The sequence below is a fragment of the Littorina saxatilis genome, linkage group LG13, assembly GCF_037325665.1.
Source record: "Littorina saxatilis isolate snail1 linkage group LG13, US_GU_Lsax_2.0, whole genome shotgun sequence".
In the NCBI taxonomy this organism is placed as follows: Eukaryota; Metazoa; Mollusca; class Gastropoda; order Littorinimorpha; family Littorinidae; genus Littorina; species Littorina saxatilis.
This window is the reverse complement of record NC_090257.1, coordinates 29,312,567-29,335,213: the sequence shown is the minus strand read 5'-3', so window position 1 is coordinate 29,335,213 and position 22,647 is coordinate 29,312,567. Positions and strand designations below refer to the sequence as shown.

At 48.0% G+C, this 22,647-nt stretch overlaps 1 protein-coding gene and 1 non-coding gene across 2 annotated transcripts in view; both read left to right on the top strand.

Annotated features, from left to right (window-relative positions):
• Positions 1–22,647, top strand: part of LOC138945461 (DNA polymerase alpha catalytic subunit-like) — a 57,562-nt gene that overhangs the window by 18,911 nt on the left and 16,004 nt on the right. The window contains exons 16-27 of the mRNA XM_070316891.1: positions 2,637–2,674; positions 3,933–4,052; positions 5,392–5,476; positions 6,388–6,449; positions 6,664–6,759; positions 7,890–8,006; positions 8,928–9,112; positions 10,109–10,238; positions 10,744–10,860; positions 19,464–19,572; positions 20,077–20,189; positions 21,315–21,464. Of these exons, the coding sequence (XP_070172992.1) occupies positions 2,637–2,674; positions 3,933–4,052; positions 5,392–5,476; positions 6,388–6,449; positions 6,664–6,759; positions 7,890–8,006; positions 8,928–9,112; positions 10,109–10,238; positions 10,744–10,860; positions 19,464–19,572; positions 20,077–20,189; positions 21,315–21,464 (1,322 nt within the window). The remainder of the gene's footprint in view (positions 1–2,636; positions 2,675–3,932; positions 4,053–5,391; positions 5,477–6,387; positions 6,450–6,663; positions 6,760–7,889; positions 8,007–8,927; positions 9,113–10,108; positions 10,239–10,743; positions 10,861–19,463; positions 19,573–20,076; positions 20,190–21,314; positions 21,465–22,647) is intronic.
• On the top strand, positions 12,035–12,153 carry LOC138946491 (5S ribosomal RNA). The gene has a single exon (XR_011449358.1). It is a non-coding gene; the product is annotated as a 5S ribosomal RNA (ribosomal RNA).

Below are 22,647 nucleotides of genomic sequence, written 5' to 3'. Positions count from 1 at the left end.
AAGGGCAGGGCTCCCACTTTTCCGCAAATAAGCGTATTTCCACATCACAAGGAACAAAGAAAAGAAACAAAAAAAGCAAAATATCACACTGTGTGTGGTTCTGTCTGCTTTAGAATGAGTAAAACGTTTGTTATAAAATTATAAAAATTAAGTAGAAGTGCAATGCCAAGGCACTGCATACCCCCAGCGAAGGACAAATCCGGGCTATCTCCCGATATAACCCCGTCGGTTCAATCTTCAAATGGTTCAAAACTACAAACACCGTACCGGTTATAGGTCACACTTTTTAGTGGAAAATGCTTCGACGCCGGAGCGGGTACTGGACCCAGTGCCGTTGTAGTGCAAGTGCACTACAAAGTACACTTGCACTACAACGGCACTGGGTCCAGTACCCGCTCCGGCGTCGAAGCATTTTCCACTAAAAAGTGCACAAAATTTGACCTATTTCGTCGCCTATAGGGGACGGAAAGAATGTCATTTCAATGGTGTGATGACATTCTTTCCGTCACGTGACGTCTGGAGTATATATAGAGTGGTGTTGAACTTGGTTTTTCCGTTACTATATTTACAGGACCTATTCCGGTATCCCGTTGTAGGAATCCATAACCGGTACGGTGTTTGTAGTTTAGAACCATTTGAAGATTGAACCGACGGGGTTATATCGGGAGATTGCCCAAATCCGCTCTCTCTCTCTCTCTCTCTCTCTCTCTCCTCTCTCTCTCTCTCTCTCTCTCTCTCTCTCTCTCTCTCTCTCTCTCTCTCTCTCTCTCTCTCTCTCCTCTCTCTCTCTCTCTCTTCTCTCTCTCTCTCTCTGTCTCTCTCTTCTCTCTCTCTCTCTCTCTCTCACACTCTCTCTCTCACACACACACACACACACACATTCACACATATACACACCCCAAGTCACACACACACACACTCATTCACACACACACAAACATAGGCCCTACACACAAACTCATGCACATTCACATTCTCTCTCTCTCTCTCTCTCTCTCTCTCTCTCTCTCTCTCTCTCTCTCTCTTTCTCTCTTTCTCTCTCTCTCTACAAACAGACGCACACACACATTTACATATGCATGCATGCATGAACGCACATACACACACATACACACACAGTGACTCACACAAATCTCATATACACAAAACACACACTCATACGCACACAAACGGACACACACCTTTACAAACACACATACACACACAAACTCTCTCTCTCTTTCTTACAGACACACACACACACACACACACACACATTTACATACTAGATGAATACCCGCTTCCCGGGTACGGCTTCGCCGGGAAGAAGTAGAGCCAAATACCCGGGACCTGGCTTTGCCGGGTGTACGCCGGCTTTGCCGGCGCACCGTACGAAGGAAGGGAGATAAACGCGCAAAACACTGGAGAAGATAAGGAAGAGTAATACCTTCTAAAAATAGTAACGGGAATATGGATTGAGCGTTGTGTTCTAAAAATAGTAACGGGAATATGGATTGACGCCACACGAAGGAAGGGAGATAAACGCAAAACACTGGAGAAGATAAGGAAGAGTTACTGGGAATGGATCTGGGAAGATGAACAGAAAAACCAAAATCGGTTCAGCGCTGCGCGCTGAGAGCACGTGTTGAAAATTCTCATCGACCAGGTTGTGTCCGGGGTCTACCTGAATATGCCCACCAAATTTGAAGCAGATCCATCGAGAACTTTGGCCGTGCATCGCGAACACACACACACAGACACACAGACACACACACAGACACACGTACACACCCACACACACACACACACACACACACACACACACACACACACACACACACACACACACACACACACACAAGCCGTATATATATAGATGCACTCATGCACACACACACACACACACACACACATACACACACATACACACACAGTGACTCACACAAATCTCATATACACAAAACACACACTCATACGCACATAGACAGGCGGACACACACACCTTTACAAACAAACACACATGACATACACACACAAACATACACACAAACTCATGCACACACATACTCTCTCTCTCTCTTTCTTACACACACACACACGCACACGAGTAATGACTCATGCACGCGTGCACACACACACTCACACACACAAACACACACACACACAAACACACACACACACAAACAGTAACACTAACACATGTGCACAAAATGGGGGCACCTATTGCACCCACCGTATTTTTAGTTAGTATGTTCCCAATTTTTGGTGAACTTCCATATCCAACTGTAGCCCCTGATCGGGCACAACGAATCCTTCTTTATCATGTATTATCGGTATGAACATTTCTCAAGTCGATTACAGTATAGCGTTCGTGGGATACCTCCAGCTTCACTGGGATAAGATGGTTGTAGTTCCTGAGTTGAAGACATGCTGGTTTTCTGAGAGAGAAAAACCATGAATGAAAGTGTGTGTGTCCTTCCAGTTTCTTGTCTGAACAACTTTCCACATCTGTGTATGTGTGAGTACATACAGACCACAGTTTGATGATTGGTACTTTTTCTCTCTGTGCATCAAAATGTCTTAAAAAGTCTAGTTTCAGTGCGAACTAAAATCCAGTGTTATTTCATGTGACCTTGACTTGTTTGTATTTGTTGCAGAGTCGGTGAATCCACCAATAAGTTGGTGCAAAGTAGAGGTAAGTACTATAAAGCCTTAAATTAATAAGGCAAAGTCAACTTCACAAAGCTGGTTTCACAAAGTTTTGGCAATGACTTTTCAGTAAAATGATTTTGCAAAGTTGACTTCACGAAGCTGACTTCACAAAGTTTTGGCAATGACTTTTTAGTAAAAAGACTTTGCGAAATCGACTTGAGGCTCAATAGAGGATGTTGGGAAGTAACTTTGTTCGGTTTGTATGGGTTGTGGAAGAGTTAATTACTCTTGCTTTTATTGAGGCAAGCTATGTAGGACAGAGTGAGAGAGAGAGAGAGCTCATGAATGAATTTGTGGTTTTGTAGGACAGGATGTTATACTGTATTTTCCGGGTCATAAGGCGCGACTTTTTCCTCGAGTTTGACCCCTGCGCCTTGTATAACGAAGCGCCTAATCCGTGTGTGAAATACAAAACAAACAAAAAAATTGGGAAAAAATCATGGGGAACAAAACGTGACAAGAACTCGCCTCCATCTCGAATACCGGTAGTCGTTTTTTTTAATTCCATTACACAACTCACACTGATCATCGCATTTCTCAGCAGTTTGATTTCATGACACACCCTCACACAGTCACACAGCAACCATGCCGAAGACGAAGCGACTTGCTTACGTTTTCGGAGGAAGCATGCTGGGTATTTTCATGTTTCTATAACCCACCGAACTCTGACATGGATTACAGGATCTTTTTCGTGCGCACTTGGTCTTGTGCTTGCGTGTACACACGGGGGTGTTCGGACACCGAGGAGAGTCTGCACACAAAGTTGACTCTGAGAAATAAATCTCTCGCCGAACGTGGGGACGAACTCACGCTGACAGCGGCCAACTGGATACAAATCCAGCGCGCTACCGACTGAGCTACATCCCCGCCCTAAAGTAAGGGCTAATTTACAGACATTGGGACAAGACAATCTGAAAAAGTAAGGTCTTAGGCCAAAAAAAAAAAAAGGTCTGTTTACGGTAACCCGACCGACGCTATTTTTTTCGCGCGACCCTAGACTTTTTTGGCATTTGGGGGGGGGGGGGGGGGGGAAATCTTTTTGGTTTTTTTTTGCAAAATAACGTAAAAATATGTTTTTTGGGAAAAAAAAAAATTCCCGACCTACCGACCCTATTTTTTTGGCCTATGTTACCGTAAACAGACCTTTTTTTTGGGGGGGGCCTAATAAGGGGGTAGGGGTGGTGTTTGTTCACTGTAGCTAGCGCTATCACAGAATTGTTCACTTTGTGTTTTGTTTTCAGGCTGTGGTGTCCAAACCTGACAATGTGACCATCAGCGCTGCCTCTCTCCCACCCCCACCTCTCGTCGTCCTGACGCTCAATCTGCGCACACTGCCCAACCCCAAGACACATCAGAATGAGGTGAGTGTGTGTGTGTGTGTGTTTTCTTATAGTTATCCTACATACGTGAGAGAGACACCCGTGAGATAATAATCGTTCAAATCACACGTGTGTATATCATGTAAATGAGGTCATGTCAAGCAAGTCTGGCAGGGACCCGTTTTTTGAGTCACTTGAGAAAAAGTGACTCTATGTAATCGGTCAGTGTTAGTCTGTCCGGCCGTCCGTAGACACCACCTTAACGTTGGACTTTTCTCGGAAACTATTAAAGCGATCGGGCTCATATTTTGTTTAGTCGTGACCTCCAATGACCTCTACACTTTAACGATGGTTTCGTTGACCTTTGACCTTTTTCAAGGTCACAGGTCAGCGTCAAAGGAAAAATTAGACATTTTATATCTTTGACAAAGTTCATCGGATGTGATTGAAACTTTGTAGGATTATTCTTTACATCAAAGTATTTACATCTGTAGCCTTTTACGAACGTTATCAGAAAAACAAGGGAGATAACTAGCCTTTTCTGTTCGGCAACACACAACTTAACGTTGGGCTTTTCTCGGAAACTATAAAAGTGACCGGGCTCAAATTTTATGTGAACGTGACTCATTGTGTTGTGAATAGCAATTTCTTCCTGTCCATCTGATGCCTCATATAATATTCAGAACTGCGAAAGTGACTCGATCGAGCGTTTGCTCTTCTTGTTCAACTGCTTATGATGCCAAAGTCACTGAGACAAACGTTATTATAGAAAAAAAATTGCGTTCGCTAATTACCCTCGATGAATTTTTAGAACTAACACGTCATGCCACACTTTCAGAGTGACGTTTCTTTACTTTGACGTAATAGATTGCACGAGGCTTTAGAAGAGACCGATGTTCCAAAACAAGCGTCTTCAATTTAGCTGCATCGACTGCAGGACATATTCAGTAAAATACACGTAAGTACAGTATGTATAGGATAAACAGAATACTACATGGCTTGCTGTGTCGTACCAGATTTACACTCGTTGCTTTTTCAAATAGTGAACAGCTCGCTTTCGCTCGCAGTTCAATATTTTAAAAAGCAACTTGTGTAAATCTGGTACGACACAGCAAGCCATGTAGTATTCTCTCTATATATATCTATTTACTGTATTGTTATGCAATTGAAAATATGCTTAAAAAAATACTTATAACAGCTGTAATTTTGTTGTTGTCTGTTGTTGCTTCTCTCTCGTTTTCTTTACCTTTGCAGTTGGAGTGTGTAGTTCTGTCCAAATTGATCATGATTATTGATTGGTCATTTGGTTGGTTTTGAAACATTTTGTGAATGTTACAATGTATTTTGGTGCGCGTTTATCATTTTTGTGGGTGTGTACCAGGTGGTGGGGGCAGCTGCCCTGATACACAGTGACTTCCACATGGACAAGCCAGCTCCCGACCCCATCTACCAGCACTACTTTTCTGGTTTGTACAACTCTGCAACATTTCTTACTCTCGTTTTTCATCTTTGAACTCTGATATGGATTACAGGATTTTTTTCTTCATTCACCTCATATTGATTGTTTGTCTGTCCACTATAAAGTCCATTGGGTCGACGTGCTTGTCTGTCCACTATAAAGTCCATTGGGTCGACGTTCTTGTCTGTCCACTATAAAGTCCATTGGGTCGACGTGCTTGTCTGTCCACTATAAAGTCCATTGGGTCGACGTTCTTGTCTGTCCACTATAAAGTCCATTGGGTCGACGTGTTTGTCTGTCCACTATAAAGTCCATTGGGTCGACGTGTTTGTCTGTCCACTATAAAGTCCATTGGGTCGACGTGCTTGTCTGTCCACTATAAAGTCCATTGGGTCGACATGCTTGTCTGTCCACTATAAAGTCCATTGGGTCGACGTGCTTGTCTGTCCACTATAAAGTCCATTGGGTCGACATGCTTGTCTGTCCACTATAAAGTCCATTGGGTCGACGTGTTTGTCCACTATAAAGTCCATTGGGTCGACATGCTTGTCTGTCCACTTTAAAGTCCATTGGGTCGACGTGCTTGTCTGTCCACTATAAAGTCCATTGGGTCGACGTGCTTGTCTGTCCACTATAAAGTCCATTGGGTCGACATGCTTGTCTGTCCACTATAAAGTCCATTGGGTCGACGTGCTTGTCTGTCCACTTTAAAGTCCATTGGGTCGACGTGCTTGTCTGTCCACTTTAAACGGGGCAGCCCTTTAGAATGACACGGTATACTGGTTTGATAAGAGTTACCTGTTTTGGGATTTTTAGCCTTTCTCTGAGTTAGAATTGTGATAACTAGGTGTTGAAGTATGAATGTCATATTTAGTTTATTGTGGGAAAAACTGAGCTTGCTTTTGTTTGTGTTTTCAGTGATCTCAAAGCCAAACGACCTCATCTTCCCTTTTGATTTCCGGGACAAAGTTCAGCGTGAAGTGAGTTTATTCTTCTACTTTTACTACTGTTCATTTTCCGAATTTTGCACTGTTTTTGTCTGTGTGTTTTTTGTGCACATATTTATGTTCAGTGTCCTAAAAAAAAAAAATCTGCCTTTTCAAAAAAATAAATTTATATGTGTAAGTGAGATAGCTTTTTTTATTTGGACGGTCTAGTTTTAGTTGAAATACTTGAACGTTTTCTTGTTTTCAGAGCAAGAAAATGAAAGTGGAGGTGCTACCCACGGAGCGAGCGTTGCTGGGTTTCCTGCTTGCTAAAGTTCACAAAGTTGATCCCGATCTCATAGTGGTGAGTTGGTATTTGTTTATTTAAAACTGCAGTTTCTGTTGTTGGTCCATTCATGCTGATTTCTTACTGTTTCAAAGGTCGTTATGCACACACATTCACACGCCACATACAAACCGGCACGGTTGGCCTAGTGGTAAGGCATTCGCCCCGTGATCGGGAGGTCGTGGGTTCAAACCCCGCCTGGGTCATACCTAAGACTTTAAAATTGGCAATCAGCGAACGACGAAGAAGAAATTGGCAATCTAGTGGCTGCTCCGCCTGGCGTCTGGCATTATGGGGTTAGTGCTAGGACTGGTTGGTCCTGTGTCAGAATAATGTGACTGGGTGAGACATGAAGCCTGTGCTGCGACTTCTGTCTTGTGTGTGGCGCACGTTATATGTCAAAGCAGCACCGCCCTGATATGGCCCTTCGTGGTCGGCTGGGCGTTAAGGAAAAAAACACACACGAAAACGCCACATACAGATATACATACATACGAACACATGACCACACAGATTTTTGCACCAACATTCCACAACCTCCCTAATCCCCTTCATCACCCCAACTACACACACCTCTAACACGGGGCGGGGGCGTAGCTCAGTTGGTAGCGCGCTGGCTTTGTAGCCAGTTGGTCGCTCTCAGCGTGGGTTCGATCCCCACGTTCGGCGAGAGATTTATTTCTCGGAGTCAACTTTGTGCAGACTCTCTTCGGTGTCCGAACACCCCCATGTGCACACATGCGCACGAAAAAGATCCCACGTTCACAGCGAAAGTCTCAGGGCTTGGAAAACACGAAGACACGCATGCATCATCTCTCGTCTCTGATTATCATGATCGTATTTCGATACTTTGACGAGACAAACCCAATACTGGTGTGTCGAAGAAGACAGCCACAGCGGACTTGTTTGAATCAAAGTATCACACCATATCTTCAGCGTATTACCAATACCTGTCCCAATATAGACCAGTTGGTCTAAGAGGACGTTAAACCCTAATAGTCTCTCACACCGCTAACACCCTCTGTTTTAAGCCCAGATTTGTTGAATGTTTTTTTAATTGCAGTTTAATTTCTGTAATTTGAATAATGTGTTCTTGTAGTTTTCAGCAACAAAGTGATCATTGTGACATTCTTGTTTTCCTCTATCAGGGTCACGACATCTACGGCTTTGACCTGGACATTCTTCTGCACAGAATCAGCGCCAACAAGATTCCTCACTGGTCCAAGATTGGCAGACTCAAGCGTACCGTCATGCCAAAACTCTCTGTACGTATTAGTCATCCCTTATAGTTATGCTTATGCCTCTAAATGACAACACAATGCTTTATTTTTCTGTATTGGCTATTGCATGCTGATAACAGAAAAACGTGTTGCTGTCTGTATTGGCTATTGCATGCTGATAACAGAAAAACGTGTTGGCTGTCTGTATTGGCTATTGTATGCTGATAACAGAAAAACGTGTTGGCTATTGCGTGCTCATAACACAAAAACTTGTAGATTTCCGTGTTCAGACTTTTCCATTAGATTTACTGGCCATGAAGCTCAAGTTTTCCTCTACCTTACCATCGCCCCCTGCCCTCATACCCACCTCCTCGTCTGATACAGTGGAGCCCCCCTATTACGAGCTCAAAACATTTGAGAAAATCAGGTCTTAAAATGGGGGTACATTCACAGAAGATATGAACAGAAAATCTGAGAAAACAGGGGCTTAAATAAGTTAAAAGGGAAGGAGTCTTGAATTGGATGTCTTAAAAGGGGGGTTCCACTGTACCTTCTTCTTCTGCGTTCGACAGACTGCACGATTTAGAGTCTCTCTCCGAGGGATGCCGCAAAGCTGGTCGTGCGGCGGAGTTCATATGCCGTTCCACTGTACTCACTTGTCTTAGAATGTTGGGAGGTTTTGAAGCAGAGCGGCCACTTTAGTGCCTGTTCATTTGGGGCAGGCTTTCAGCAATTTTTACCATTTCATCATCTCATGAATGCAACGACATTTATCACCATTTTTCATTCATTGGCTTGCGATTTCCTAGCAAGCGGCCGCACATTTCGTCAAGCTAAGTTGTGTCTACTTATTGTTTGTCTTTGCACTTAGAAGAACGTTGGGTTGATATATTTGTAAACGTTTTGTTTTGTTGGTCAAATTAAACGTTCAAACATCTTACCTTTCTTTTTTTTGGATTCATACAGGGAGGTTATGGCAAGGCAACCTTGGCAGAAAAGTCGGCCATGTGCGGCCGTCTACTGTGTGACATGAAGATCTCGGCCAGAGAGGTGATTCGCTGCAAGAGCTACGACCTGACGGAGCTCACCTCCCACATCCTGCACCAAAAGCGACAGCAGCTGGACTACGACCAGATTCGGGAGATGTATGGGTGAGCAGGCAGGACAATTTTTTTGCCAGTTGGCAGATTTCAGACATTTTCATAGGTACAGAGAGCGTTCATCACCAGATATGCGTATTATTCGGGAGATGTATGGGTGAGCAGGCATGACTTTTTTTTGGGGGGACAGATTTCAGGCATTTTCATAGCTACAGAGAGCGTTCTTGAGATCACCAGATATGTGTATTATTCGGGAGATGTATGGGTGAGCCGGCTTGACTTTTTTCGGGGGGACAGTTGGCAGTTTTCAGGCATTTTCATAGCTGCAGAGATCGTTCTTGAGATCACCAGATAGCATGGTTTTGCTTCAATTTTTCTGTAAAATGTCCTTTGTGGCATGATTTAAGAATCTTTGTACAATGTCATGACTACATGGTTTCTTCTTGTATGTTAGCATTCTTATTGCATTCTCACACTTTTCCATCCATTGTTAAATTGTATGGGCAATACATTATCTTGTGTCTTATGTCTTACATGCTAGGAGTAGATGAGGAAACTCTGTCTTCTCCCCAGTTACTGCAAGTTCTACATTCAGAATCCGCTAATGGAAAATATTAGTCTGCTTTGATGGACTCTTAGCTGTAATGGCCTATGTGACTGTGTCTGGAAAGGTCAGTTGTATCTCAAATGACGGTGTGTGCAGGAAGTCGGACAGCTTGCTGCAATAGGTGGAGCAATGACCATTGTCTGTGTCATGTGACCATTGTCTGTGTGTCATGTGACCATTGTCTGTGTGTCATGTGACCATTGTGTGTCATCTGACCATTGTGTGTCATGTGACCATTGTGTCATGTGACTATTGTCTGTGTCATGTGACCATTGTCTGTGTCATGTGACCATTGTCTGTGTCATGTGACCATTGTCTGTGTGTCATGTGACCATTGTCTGTGTGTCATGTGACCATTGTGTGTCATCTGACCATTGTGTGTCATGTGACCATTGTGTCATGTGACTATTGTCTGTGTCATGTGACCATTGTGTGTACAGAAAGTCAGACAGCTTGCTACGATTGGTGGAGCTCATGTTGATGGACACAACCTTCGTGCTGCGCATTCTGTACGAGCTGAACGTCATCCCTCTGGCCTTGCAGATCACCAACATCTGTGGCAACATCATGGTCAGTGCCGGATTTGCTCCAGTTGTGTGTGTCATGTTACTGTTGCTACCTTTTTTTCTGCCTGGTAGATCATAAACTTCCAGCGCAATGTCATGATCAGTAATCACCAACATCTGTGGCAACATCATGGTCAGTGCCAGTCTACTCCAGTTGTGTGTGCCGTGTTACTGCTGCCCCTCCGAGAGGGAATCTTATTATAAAGGCGACACTATGAAGAAAATGAAGTCTTACAGTAGAGGGAGTCTATAATGGAAGGTCTTTAAAGAGAGGTTCCACTGTACAGTCATGCAAATAGGTGTCGGACATACACTTTTGAAGTTGAACAAATTTGGGTTTTTGTGAAAAATGTTATTTATTTTCAGGGTCGCACTCTGATAGGAGGCAGATCAGAGTGAAACGAGTAAAATGTGCACAATATATATTGATTTGTTTTCAGGGTCACACTCTGATGGGAGGCAGGGAATGAAACGAGTAAAATGTGCACAATATATTGATATATTTTCAGGGTCGAACTCTGATGGGAGGCAGATCAGAGCGAAACGAGTACCTGTTGCTCCACGCCTTCACGGAGAAAGGCTTCCTCTGCCCTGACAAGGAGTACAAGCAGAAGGCAAAACACCCTGTGAGTACTGGACGTCATCTGTGTTCATGGAAAACTCAACACCTCAATTATCTGATAAACAAAACCCCCCGCGGGTTAGGGAAAAGAATTTACCCGATGCTCCCCAGCATGTCATAAGAGGCGACTAACGGATTCTGTTTCTCCTTTTACCCTTGTTAAGTGTTTCTTGTATAGAATATAGTCAGTCAATATAACACTTACCTCGACAGTACTATTCTTGCACATTATCTATTATAGGCCGAAAAAATTGGACAAAACGCTGAGTGGGTACAATTATCTCCCATAACCATGCGCCACCGTGGATCCCAAGCACTGTCCGAGTGCTTCCCCCTTACAGGATGTAGGTGGCGCGTCCTCTTTCTTTTTTCGCGCGTGTCAGACCGGCTGTGTTTCTGCTACGCTCCCGGATTATTTTGGACTAAGAGGCTTCTTTTCTGTGTGGACTATCACCTGTTGGATTTTTGTGTGTTATTCCACTTCTGGCTTGAGGCTACGTTGTGTTTCCTTCAACTTGTGCCTCCGTTTTTGTGTGGCGGACTCGGCGTGCCTCCCGTCCTACTTCGTGGTGACCGGTCGTCTGCTTCTCGTTTCGCCGCATTCACTTGAGTATTGACCTAAATTTTCTTTGAATTTTGTTAATTCTCGGTCTTTAAGGGTACGTACAGGGCGAGGTAGGATGTCTCGTCCTGTTTTGGGCTCTGGTTCTACGGAACCAGAGTCTGCCGGGGGCAACCCTTCTCCGGGCGCCCAGCGTCATGTTTTACGCACGGAGAAGGGGATCTTTCGGCGCTCCGACTCTCCCTCCCCAAACGCTTTGCGTTTGCGGCGAGGGAGGGCGGAGAAAGCCTGTTTGAGCAAGCTCAATGCGAGCTTGCTCAAACAGGCTGGGCTTGAGCCTGGGACTTCGGGCGGGGCTGCGCCGTCGAAGGTTCGGGGAAGGTCGAGGGGAAAGAAAAAGCTTCTTTCTCCTTCTCCTTCAGTGGAACAAGCTTCCCCCCCTTCGACGCCGTTGTCCGGCCCTCAGTCTCAGGCTTCAGCTCCTCCCGGTTTCAAGCCTGGGGGGAAGGTTTCCTTCTCCTCCCTGGCTCGAATCCGGGGGCAGGTCGATTCCCAACCCTCTTTGGGGGTTGGTGAATCCGATCTAGGGGCTACTGGAGAGACTCAGGTTTTGACAGCCAACGGCCATACCACGTTGTAAACACCGGTTCTCGTCCGACCACCGAAGTTAAGCAACGTCGGGCCCGGTTAGTACTTGGATGGGTGACCGCCTGGGAACACCGGGTGCAGTTGGCATTAAAATCTTCCTTTTCCGGTGCCTCTCCTGTGCCCTCCTCGGTTTCCACCGCTGTGGAAGCCAGGAGGGACACGGGTCCTCCTCTGAACTCCCTCGCTGGGTCGTCTGCTGCTGTTTCGACAGTAGTTTCGGCCTTCTGGGGGGGGAGATCGGAGGAGATGACGGGGTCTCTGAATTCCCTCCCCGCTGGGGTTGGGATGCGAATTGACCCCGTTCAGGGCGGTCCTGTGGGGGCAGGGGTTTCAGGCTTCGTGCCTACGACCACTGCTACTACGGTTCCCTCTGACGTCCGTGTGACTGGTGGCTGTCCCTCTTGATAAGACGCTCCGGCCGACTAGTTACTGGACGTGGAGGTGTTCGACAGAACGTGGTACTTCTGTCGAATGGTCAGGGCGACGGGAACATTGTTTCTGTTGCTCAGACCGACACCTCCGACCGGACCGTCTTGACCCCACGCCATTCCTTAGCGTCTGGTGTTCGGGTGACGGATGGTCCGGACCAAGGGTCCGGAACGTTCCAGGCTTACGGGTCGGGATCGAACCGGACCCACGGGTCCCGACTGGACTTGACCTCCGGGTTTGGTCCGGACGGGACCCATGGTACGGGACCGTACCGGACCTTAGGGTCCGGTGCGGGACAGTACCTCTGGCCCTTGCCGGACCCCCGGACCTACGGGTCCGGATGGTACGGTACGGGACCAGTGGTTCGGTCGGGACCGGACCACCCGACCACCTCTGTTGGTCTGGGTGGTCTGGCACCGAACCGGAACACACCGGACCACCGGACCTACGGGTCCGGATGGTACGGTACCGGACCAGTGGTCCGGTCGGGGCCGGACCACTCGACCACCTCTGTTGGTCCGGGTGGTCTGGCACCGAACCGGACCATGCCGGACCTACGGGTCCGGATGGTACGGTATGTCCACGTCCGACCGAGCCACCCGAACACTTTTGTGGGTACGGATGGTTCGGTACCGAACGGGACCTCCGGATGCTACGGGACCGGACCGAACCTACGGGTTCGGATGGTCCGGTACCGGACCAGTGGTCCGGTCCGAACCGGACCACCCGACCACCTCTGTTGGTCCGGATGGTCTGTCACCGAACCGGACCTACGGGTCCGGATGGTACGGTAGGTCCACGTCCGGACCGAACCACCCGAACACTTCTGTGGGTACGGATGGTTCGGTGCCGTACGGGACCTCCGGATGGTACGGGACCGGACCACAGGACCGGAACACCGGACCACCCTATCGGATCGGTCCGGACCACCCGACCACCTCTGTTGGTCCGGATGGTCTGGCACCGAACCGGACCTATGGGTCCGGATGGTACGGTATGTCCACGTCCGGACCGAGCCACCCGAACACTTCTGTGGGTACGGGTGGTTCGGTGCCGAACGGGACCTCCGGATGGTACGGGACCGGACCGGACCTACGGGTCCGGATGGTCCGGTACTGGACCGGTGGTCCGGTCCGGACCGGACCACCCGACCAACTCTGTTGGTCCGGATGGTCTGGCACCGGACCACCGGACTTACGGGTCCGGATGGTACGGTGTGTCCACGTCCGGACCGAACCACCCGAACACTTCTGTGGGTACGGATGGTTCGGTGCCGAACGGGACCTCTGGATGGTACGGGACCGGACCGGAACACCGGACCGGAACACCGGACCACCCTACCGGACCGGTCCGGACCACCCGACCACCTCTGTTGGTCCGGATGGTCTGGCACCGAACCGGACCTACGGGTCCGGATGGTACGGTACGTCCACGCCCGGACCGAGCCACCCGAACACTTCTGTGCGTACGGATGGTTCGGTGCCGAACAGGACCTCCGGATGGTACCGGACCTACGGGTCCGTACCTACGGGTCCGGATGGCCCGGTGCCGGACCACCCGACCACCTCTGTTGGTCTGGATGGTCTGGCACCGAACCGGACCATACCGGACCACGGGTCCGGATGGTACGGTATGTCCACGTCCGGACCTAACCACCCGAACACTTCTGTGGGTACGATGGTTCGGTGCCGAACGGGACCTCCGGATGGTCCGGCACCGGACCGGAACACCGGACCACCCTACCGGACCGGATCGGCACCCCCGACCGGACCGGACCGGACCATTTCTTTTCTGATCAGACCCGATGGGTTCCTGTTCAGTCTATAAATGGCGGGGGTTCGTTGGCTGGGCTGACCCAACAGTCGCAGGGTTGTTGTTTTTCTCCCCCTTCGGCTGCTGGAGACGTTTCGTTTTTGGGGCAGGGGTCTTCGCGGCCTCTTGCTTCTGTGGGCGTTTCTTCACAGCCTGCTTCATCGCTTTCGGCTCTTCCCCCTCAAGCTCCCTACACTCCTGCTTTTGAGGAGTTGTCGGGAAGTGAAGAGGAGAGTGAGTCGGAGGACGATAGGGAGGAGGATCAGGGTCGCCCTGAGGTTAACACTGATCCTCTACCCTTGCCGGTTTCTGATGGAACTTCCGAAGCTATGCTTCGTACTTTCCAACAGTACATGACAGACATCACGCGGCGTCTTGACGTCACGGATGCCTCTCTTAAGCGTCTGTCGTCTAGTGTTGACACACAGGACCTGGACCCGGGGTCTGAGGACGAGAGGCAGGAGGCTCGTCCTCGCACAGCTAGAAGGACGTTTGAACAGTTTCAGGACGTCCTTCCCTGAGACGCCCTCTCGTCCTTTGAGTCCGCTTCGGCCCGGGCGCGGGAGGCTCACGCCGCGTCTGCCGGCGGCTCGTTTTATGAACGATCCGTCCGCCGGCAATTCGCGTTCCACCCTAGTCTTAGTGCCACGGTGGAAGCGGCAGCACATCGCCTGAGGAGTACAGATTCACGTGCAAACGCGACCTATGTTCCTCGGGAGGACTCGGGTTCAGTGCCATGCTTTCCTTCGGGAGGCGCACCTCCACTGTTTCCTCGTGTCCAATCTGTTTCGTCCCTCCCTTTTCCCTTTGACTCTCGAACTCTCCCTTTCCAGACTTCGAGTGTTTAGGGTGGGGCTGACGGTGATGTGTTCGTTGGGGAGGTGCCTTCGGTCAAGAAGGTGGAACTGAGCTCTGCTTCGTTCCACAATCTTGAGGCCACCGTTTCTTCCACAGTCGAGGCCCAATCACAGGCCTTGACATGGATGAGCACGCTGTCCACACTGTTGGACCCTCCCGATCGGGCAGAGTCCGATTCCACTCGGGTCCTTGACACGGTTCGAGTGGATCGGGCTTTGCATGCCGTGCGATCGTGCGTGTCGTCTGCGGCAGAATTGGCCATTGGAACACGGGTCCACTTTATTGGCCCTGTTCCGTGATCATTTTCTGCCTACTTCTATAGTGCCTCCGGATATGAGGAAGAGTCTGAGGAACACGTTTTCTCAGCCTTCTTCCCTCTTTCATCCGGACACTGTTCGTTCTGTGGTGGAGTCCACACGCCAGAGGAACACTGATTCTCTGATGGTTGGCCTCGCTGCTTCGGCGACGGCGGCGGGGAGTAAGAGAAGTGCTACAGTCACCTCCAGCTCCCAGCCTCAGAAGAAGAAGAAGCCAGTTTCACTGCCTCCTTCTTCCTCCTCTTAGGCGCCTGTTGCGTTCCCAAGCAAGACGAAGGGTGCTCAGACAGGTAAGGGGAAGCAGCACCACCAGGGGGGGTGGTCGCAAGCCTGCGCCTGCCCGCCAGCAGAATTTTCAGTGAGTCCCGGCCCTACGTTGACGCCCCCTCAAGTTGCCCCTCTTTCGTCCGTCGGTTCCCTTTTTCGGGCCCGCGGCATGTGGGGCAGACTGGTCTGCAACCAGTTTTTCTTGAGGGTGGTGTGGTCGGGGTTTTCTCTACCGCTGTCGTCACAACCTCCATTGTCCGCTCTACCCTGGACGTTCCCCCCTCCTCGAGACCCTGCCAGATGGCAGGCTCTTCAGGACGAGGTGAACTCGTTGGTCGAGAAGAAGGCGGTCTACCCCCTTTCTCAGCCTTCTCCGGGGTTCTGCTCCCGCCTGTTCACCGTCCCCAAAAAGGACGGCCGGTTCAGGCCGGTGTTGGACCTCTCCACCTTGAACTTGTACCTTCACAGGTGCAAGTTCAAGATGGAAACCCCTTCGTCGGTCCGGTTGGCCATCCGGCCAAACGATTGGGCCATGTCTGGGACCTCCAGGATGCTTACTTCCACATCCTGGTGGCCCCGGGGTACCGACATCTGCTCCGGTTCGTTTGGGAGGGCACAGTGTTCGAGTTTCGGGCCCTCCCATTCGGCCTGTCCTTGGCCCCTCTGATTTTCAACGGGGACTACAACACCACATGCTTAGCTTACCTTCGCCACCAGGGGGGCACCAATTCTCGGTCCCTCTACCTGTTGGCGGAGGAGATTCTGCTCTGGTGCCAGACCAATCAGGTCCGGATGTCAGTCCAGTTCGTTCCGGGGAAACTGAACGCCCTGGTCGACATTCTCAGTCGGGGCGATCAGGTTCTCTCCACAGAATGGACCATCGCCCACAACGTTCTACAGCGTCTGTGGGCAAGGTGGGACCGTCCTCTGATCGATCGGTTCGCAACTCGATTCAGCGCTCGGCTTCCCAGGTACGTCAGCCCCTTTCGAGACATGAATGCGTTCCACTTGGACGCATTCACTCTCTTGTGGAGGCTCCTCGATGCTTACGCCTATCCCCCGACATCTCTGATTCCGAGGGTGCTGGCAAAATATCTGCAGGAACGACCAAGACTGATTTTGGTCGCGCCTTACTGGCCAACAGCTCTGTGGTTTCCAGATCTTCGCGGTCTCACCCACTTAGACCCTCTACCTCTGGATCTGGACGGGGGAGGTCTGCTCCAGCCTCGATCATGCCTCCCTCATCCACGTCCAGAGAGTCTGTGCTTGACCGCATGGCTCTTGTGCGCTCCAAACTGCTTGCACTAGGATTGCACAAGAGTTCAGTAGAGTTTTCCTTGAACGCTAAGAGGCGATCAACTAATCAGCTCTACGACTTACGCTGGAGAGCTTGGGCCACCTTCGCCTTGTCCAAGGGGATAAAGCCGCTTTATCCCTCAACACAGGACTTGGCCAACTTCCTGGTGGAAGTGTATCAAAAGAAGAGTCTTTCTTCTAAGACTCTTCTTGGATACAGATCTGCCATCGCTTCCACGATTGCGGCCGCTACTGGTCGCAGACCTGAACACTTGATCAGGTCCTCCCTCATCGCTAATGTCCTTTCGGGTATTAGCAATGCAGCGGTGTCTAAACCTCGGGTTTCATTTCCCAAGGGGGATGTCTTTCTGGTCCTCAAACTCCTGCGTAGCAATGAGTTTGAACCCCTGGCAGGCATCAGTATCAAGTTGCTGATTTTTAAGACTAATTGTTCCTCATCGCTTTAGCCACTTGCCGTAGACTCGGTGGTATTCAAGCTTTGAGTGGCCTGGACTTTGACATTGAGTTCACCACACAGCAGTGGTTGCCAGCATGGTCACGTCAGTCTAAGGTATGTTTCTTGGGTATATTTTCTTTTACGGTAGTACTGTTCGAAAATTGCCTGGGTATCTTAATCCTTGGATTTAAGTGATTTTGATTAAGGAGTTTAATACTCTACATATCACCCTCACACCACTCTGGTATTCTGTGCAAGAATAGTACTGTCGAGGTAAGTGTTATATTGACTGTAAGGCTTCTTTTTAAGCCTACTGTCTATATGATACTTACCGAGACAGTACTATTAGAGTTTCCCTCCCGCCTCCCCTCTTGATATGTTATGGGCTTTTTGAGGGTCTGCAGCTCATAAAGAAAGAGGACGCGCCACCTACATCCTGTAAGGGGGAAGCACTCGGACAGTGCTTGGGATCCACGGTGGCGCATGGTTATGGGAGATAATTGTACCCACTCAGCGTTTTGTCCAATTTTTTCGGCCTATAATAGATAATGTGCAAGAATAGTACTGTCTCGGTAAGTATCATATAGACAGTAGGCTTAAAAAGAAGCCTTACAATTTTTGTAAAGATTTTAGTCAAGCAGTATGTAAGAAATGTTAAGTCCTTTGTACTGGAAACTTGCATTCTCCCAGTAAGGTCATATATTGTACTACGTTGCAAGCCCCTGGAGCAAATTTTTGATTAGTGCTTTTGTGAACAAGAAACAATTGACAAGTGGCTCTATCCCATCTCCCCCCTTTCCCCGTCGCGATATAACCTTCGTGGTTGAAAACGACGTTAAACACCAAATAAAGAAAGAAAGATGATAAACAAAGGGAAGTAAGCGCTCTAAATGCATACGACGTGGAATGGAGTAAGAGTTATCCGGAACCAGTCTCCTGGCACCTGAGAGAATAACAAGCACTGAAATCAAGAAGCGACTTGCATCCTCTTTTGAGATGATGTTTATCAGATCTTTAAAATGTTCAACATCCCAATTAGATGATTAATACAGTTGAACCTGTCAATATCCTGGAACGCCGAAGAAGAAGAAGAAGAACCTGTCAATAATGACTGCCTGAGGGACCAACCAAAAATGGTCGTTATAAACAGGTGGTCGCTATGGAAAGGTGAATGAGCGCTTCTGGGGTGTTAACGCGAGACAACTCCTGTGATCTTGCCGCGAGGTTCCGCCTGTTACCATTGTCTTTTTACCGTATAAAATGCACGACTTACACACGAACTGATACCCAAGCGACAAGCTATTTGGGACCAATGCACGGGGTTTTTTTTCCTTTCTTGTGTGATCTTGCCGCGAGGTTCCGCCTGTTACCAGCCGAAAGAAAGAACGGGCATAACCTCACCAGAACCGCCCACTGTATAGACAACAGCTCATCTGGGATCCTTTGGGAAGGTCGCCTTCGGTAGGTGGTTGTTATGGAGAGGCGGTCGACAGGGCAGGTTCAACTGTACTTTATGGAGAGGCGGTCGACAGGGCAGGTTCAACTGTACTTTATGGAGAGGCGGTCGACAGGGCAGGTTCAACTGTACTTTATGGAGAGGCAATCGACAGGGCAGGTTCAACTGTACTTTATGGAGAGGCGGTCGACAGGGCAGGTTCAACTGTACTTTATGGAGAGGCGGTCGACAGGGCAGGTTCAACTGTACTTTATGGAGAGGCGGTCGACAGGGCAGGTTCAACTGTACTTTATGGAGAGGCGGTCGACAGGGCAGGTTCAACTGGACTTTCATCTGTATTGAAAACTAAATATCCAAATTAGAAAACAACAAATCAGTTTAAGTAATTTTCTCTTAAAATGAGAATATATTTTCTGTCACAAAAAAATTCTTTTACCTTGGCGTAATTAACTACTTTGTGTGTCTGTGTGTGTTTGTCTGTGTGTCTGTGCGTGTGTGTGTGCAGCAGGCGGAGGAGGAGGGGGAGGATGAAGAGGGAGGGGGGCCCAAGAAAAGTCAGCAAGGACGACGCAAACCTGCCTATACCGGGGGCTTGGTGCTGGAACCCAAAAAAGGTAACAGGGATGGCTTGAACCGGTCATTTCTGGTATTTTAGTAGGCAAAATTTAAAACTACTGAAAAGAAATTGGCAATTGGAGTATGGCTGCCTAAATGGCTGGGGGAAAAAATGACCACACATGTTTAAACCCCCTCATGCAAAAACAGGAGTGTGCGTCTGACTTGCACTGCAGCCCATGAATGCAGAAGATGAGATCCCCAGACTGGTTTGATATTTGTTTGTCACAGTTTCCCTTGGCCCGAAGCTAATGTTCTTGCCACCAGAATGCTCTTACCAAGGCAGTCATAGTCATACTCAGTCTTCGGGGGGTGTTTTTGTTGGTACTAAGGAACTCCCCTTTTAAGACACACACTCCCCCCCCCCCCCCCCCCCCCTTCCCAATTTAAAACTTCCTCTCTTTTAAGACCTTGCTTTTTCAGATGTTATGTACATAACCTCTCAGATTCTTTTAAGTCTTAAAAGGGGGGTTCCACTGTAATGCTGATGGTGTGTTGTGCAGGGTTTTACGACAAATACATCCTCCTGCTGGACTTCAACTCTCTGTATCCCTCCATCATCCAGGAGTTCAACATCTGTTTCACCACCATCACACGCTCTCAGCAGACCACAAAGGTAAGTCATTTGTTTCACCACCATCACACGCTCTCAGCAGACCGCAAAGGTAAGTCATCTGTTTCACCAACATCACACGCTCTCAGCAGACCACAAAGGTAAGTCATTTGTTTCACCACCATCACACGCTCTCAGCAGACCACAAAGGTAAGTCATATGTTTCACCACCATCACACGCTCTCAGCAGACCACAAAGGTAAGTCATTTGTTTCACCACCATCACACGCTCTCAGCAGACCGCAAAGGTAAGTCATCTGTTTCACCAACATCACACGCTCTCAGCAGACCGCAAAGGTGAGTTCAACATCTGTTTCACCACCATCACACGCTCGCAGCAGACCGCAAAGGTGAGTTCAACATCTGTTTCACCACCATCACACGCTCGCAGCAGACCGCAAAGGTGAGTTCAACATCTGTTTCACCACCATCACACGCTCGCAGCAGACCGCAAAGGTGAGTTCAACATCTGTTTCACCACCATCACACGCTCGCAGCAGACCGCAAAGGTCAGTCAAACAGAAATCCCGCTATCTTCTAAAACAGTCCCGTGGAAGTGACATCATTCACGGAAAAAGAGCTAACCTTGTTTTTTTGGATGCTAAATTAACTTTGCAGATTAGCATTGGTGTGCGTTGTGGAGTTAATTCAGCTTTAACATTATTATTTTTAACGTGCCAATCTGCACAGAAATTAGCCTGGCTGAATTCCATGTGGAGGAATCCTCCAGGCTGGACAAGTTGATTTTCACACAAGAAGGTCTCTGTTAAAATATCTCATCCCATGGTGAGATTTCTATTCAAATCTGTATAAATGGTCGATCTAAAACGCGTTAAATAGGGCTTCTGAGGAGCAGGCACGCCCCAGTAAGCTTTTCCATATCTATACCAGTCCCCCATCTTAAAATGGTGAGCTGAGTTGTGTTGCCACAGGAGGGCATTGGCATACTTTTATCGGTATAAATGGTCAATCTAAAACATCTAAACATGTTAAATACTCCAATTTTGTATGTCCAAATTATAGACATTTTTCAGCTTCAGGCTTTTCTCAAGAGTGGGCATGCCCCAGTAAGCTTTTTAATTTCTATCCCAGTCCCATGAGTCAAATGGTGAGCGTTGTTTGCCACAGGAGACTGAAGAGGACTTGAGCGGCATGCTGCCGGCCCCAGAGCTGGAGCCGGGCGTGCTGCCGACCGAGATCCGCAAGCTAGTGGAGAGCCGACGTCAGGTCAAGCAGCTCATGAAGTCCCCGGACGTCTCGCATGAACAGCTCATGCAGGTGAGAAACTCTTTTGTACAGTGGAATCACTGTTTTAAGACCTGAAAACCTGAGAAAAACCAGGTCTTATAAAGGAGGGAGTCTTAAACTGGAGAAAAATTTACAGAGGTTATTTAACAGAAAGCCTGAGAAAACAGGGTTGAAAATAGAGGGAGTCTTGAAATGGCGGTAAATTTGCAAAGGTTATGAACAAAAAGTCTGAGAAAACTGGGCCCCCCGCGGGTTAGGGGGAAGAATTTACCCGATGCTCCCCAGCATGTCGTAAGAGGCGACTAACGGATTCTGTTTCTCCTTTTAACCTTGTTAAGTGTTTCTTGTATAGAATATAGTAAATTTTTGTAAAGATTTTAGTTAAGCAGTATGTAAGAAATGTTAAGTCCTTTGTACTGGAAACTTGCATTCTCCCAGTAAGGTAATATATTGTACTACGTTGCAAGCCCCTGTACCAGATTTTTGATTTATGCTTTTGTGAACAAGAAACAATTAACAAGTGGCTCTATCCCATCTTCCCCCTTTCCCCTTCGCGATATAACCTTCGTGGTTGAAAACGACGTTTAACACCAAATAAAGAAAGAAAGAAAACTGGGTTGTAAAATGGAGGAAGTCTTTGCAGAGGTTATGAACAAAAAGTCTGAGAAAACAGGGTCTTAAAAATAAAAATGGAGTGAGTCTTACATTAGTGGGTCTTTGGGGGTGGGGTGGGGGGGGGGGGTGGTTCCAAAGTATTTGGTAGTCCCTGGAAATGTTTAGCAAGACTAATATGGGAGAGAAAATCAGGTTTTGAAAAGGGAAGGAGTCTTACAATCAGTGTCGACTTACATATCTAAGAAAGCAGGGTGCCAAGAAGGGGAAGTTTCAAATCTACGGGTATTACCAAAGGGTTCCAATTAGCACGTACAACCCCCCGAAAACAGAGTATGGCTTCCTTCATGGCAGGGTAAAGAAATTTAAGCCAAACTTCTCTTAACAAAAAGCGACTGATAACAGTATGTACAAGTGACTGATAACAGTATGGACAAGTGACTAATAACAGTATGTACAAGTGACTAATAACAGTATGGACAAGTGACTAATAACAGTATGGACAAGTGACTAATAACAGTATGGACAAGTGACTAATAACAGTATGGACAAGTGACTAATAACAGTATGGACAAGTGACTAATAACAGTATGGACAAGTG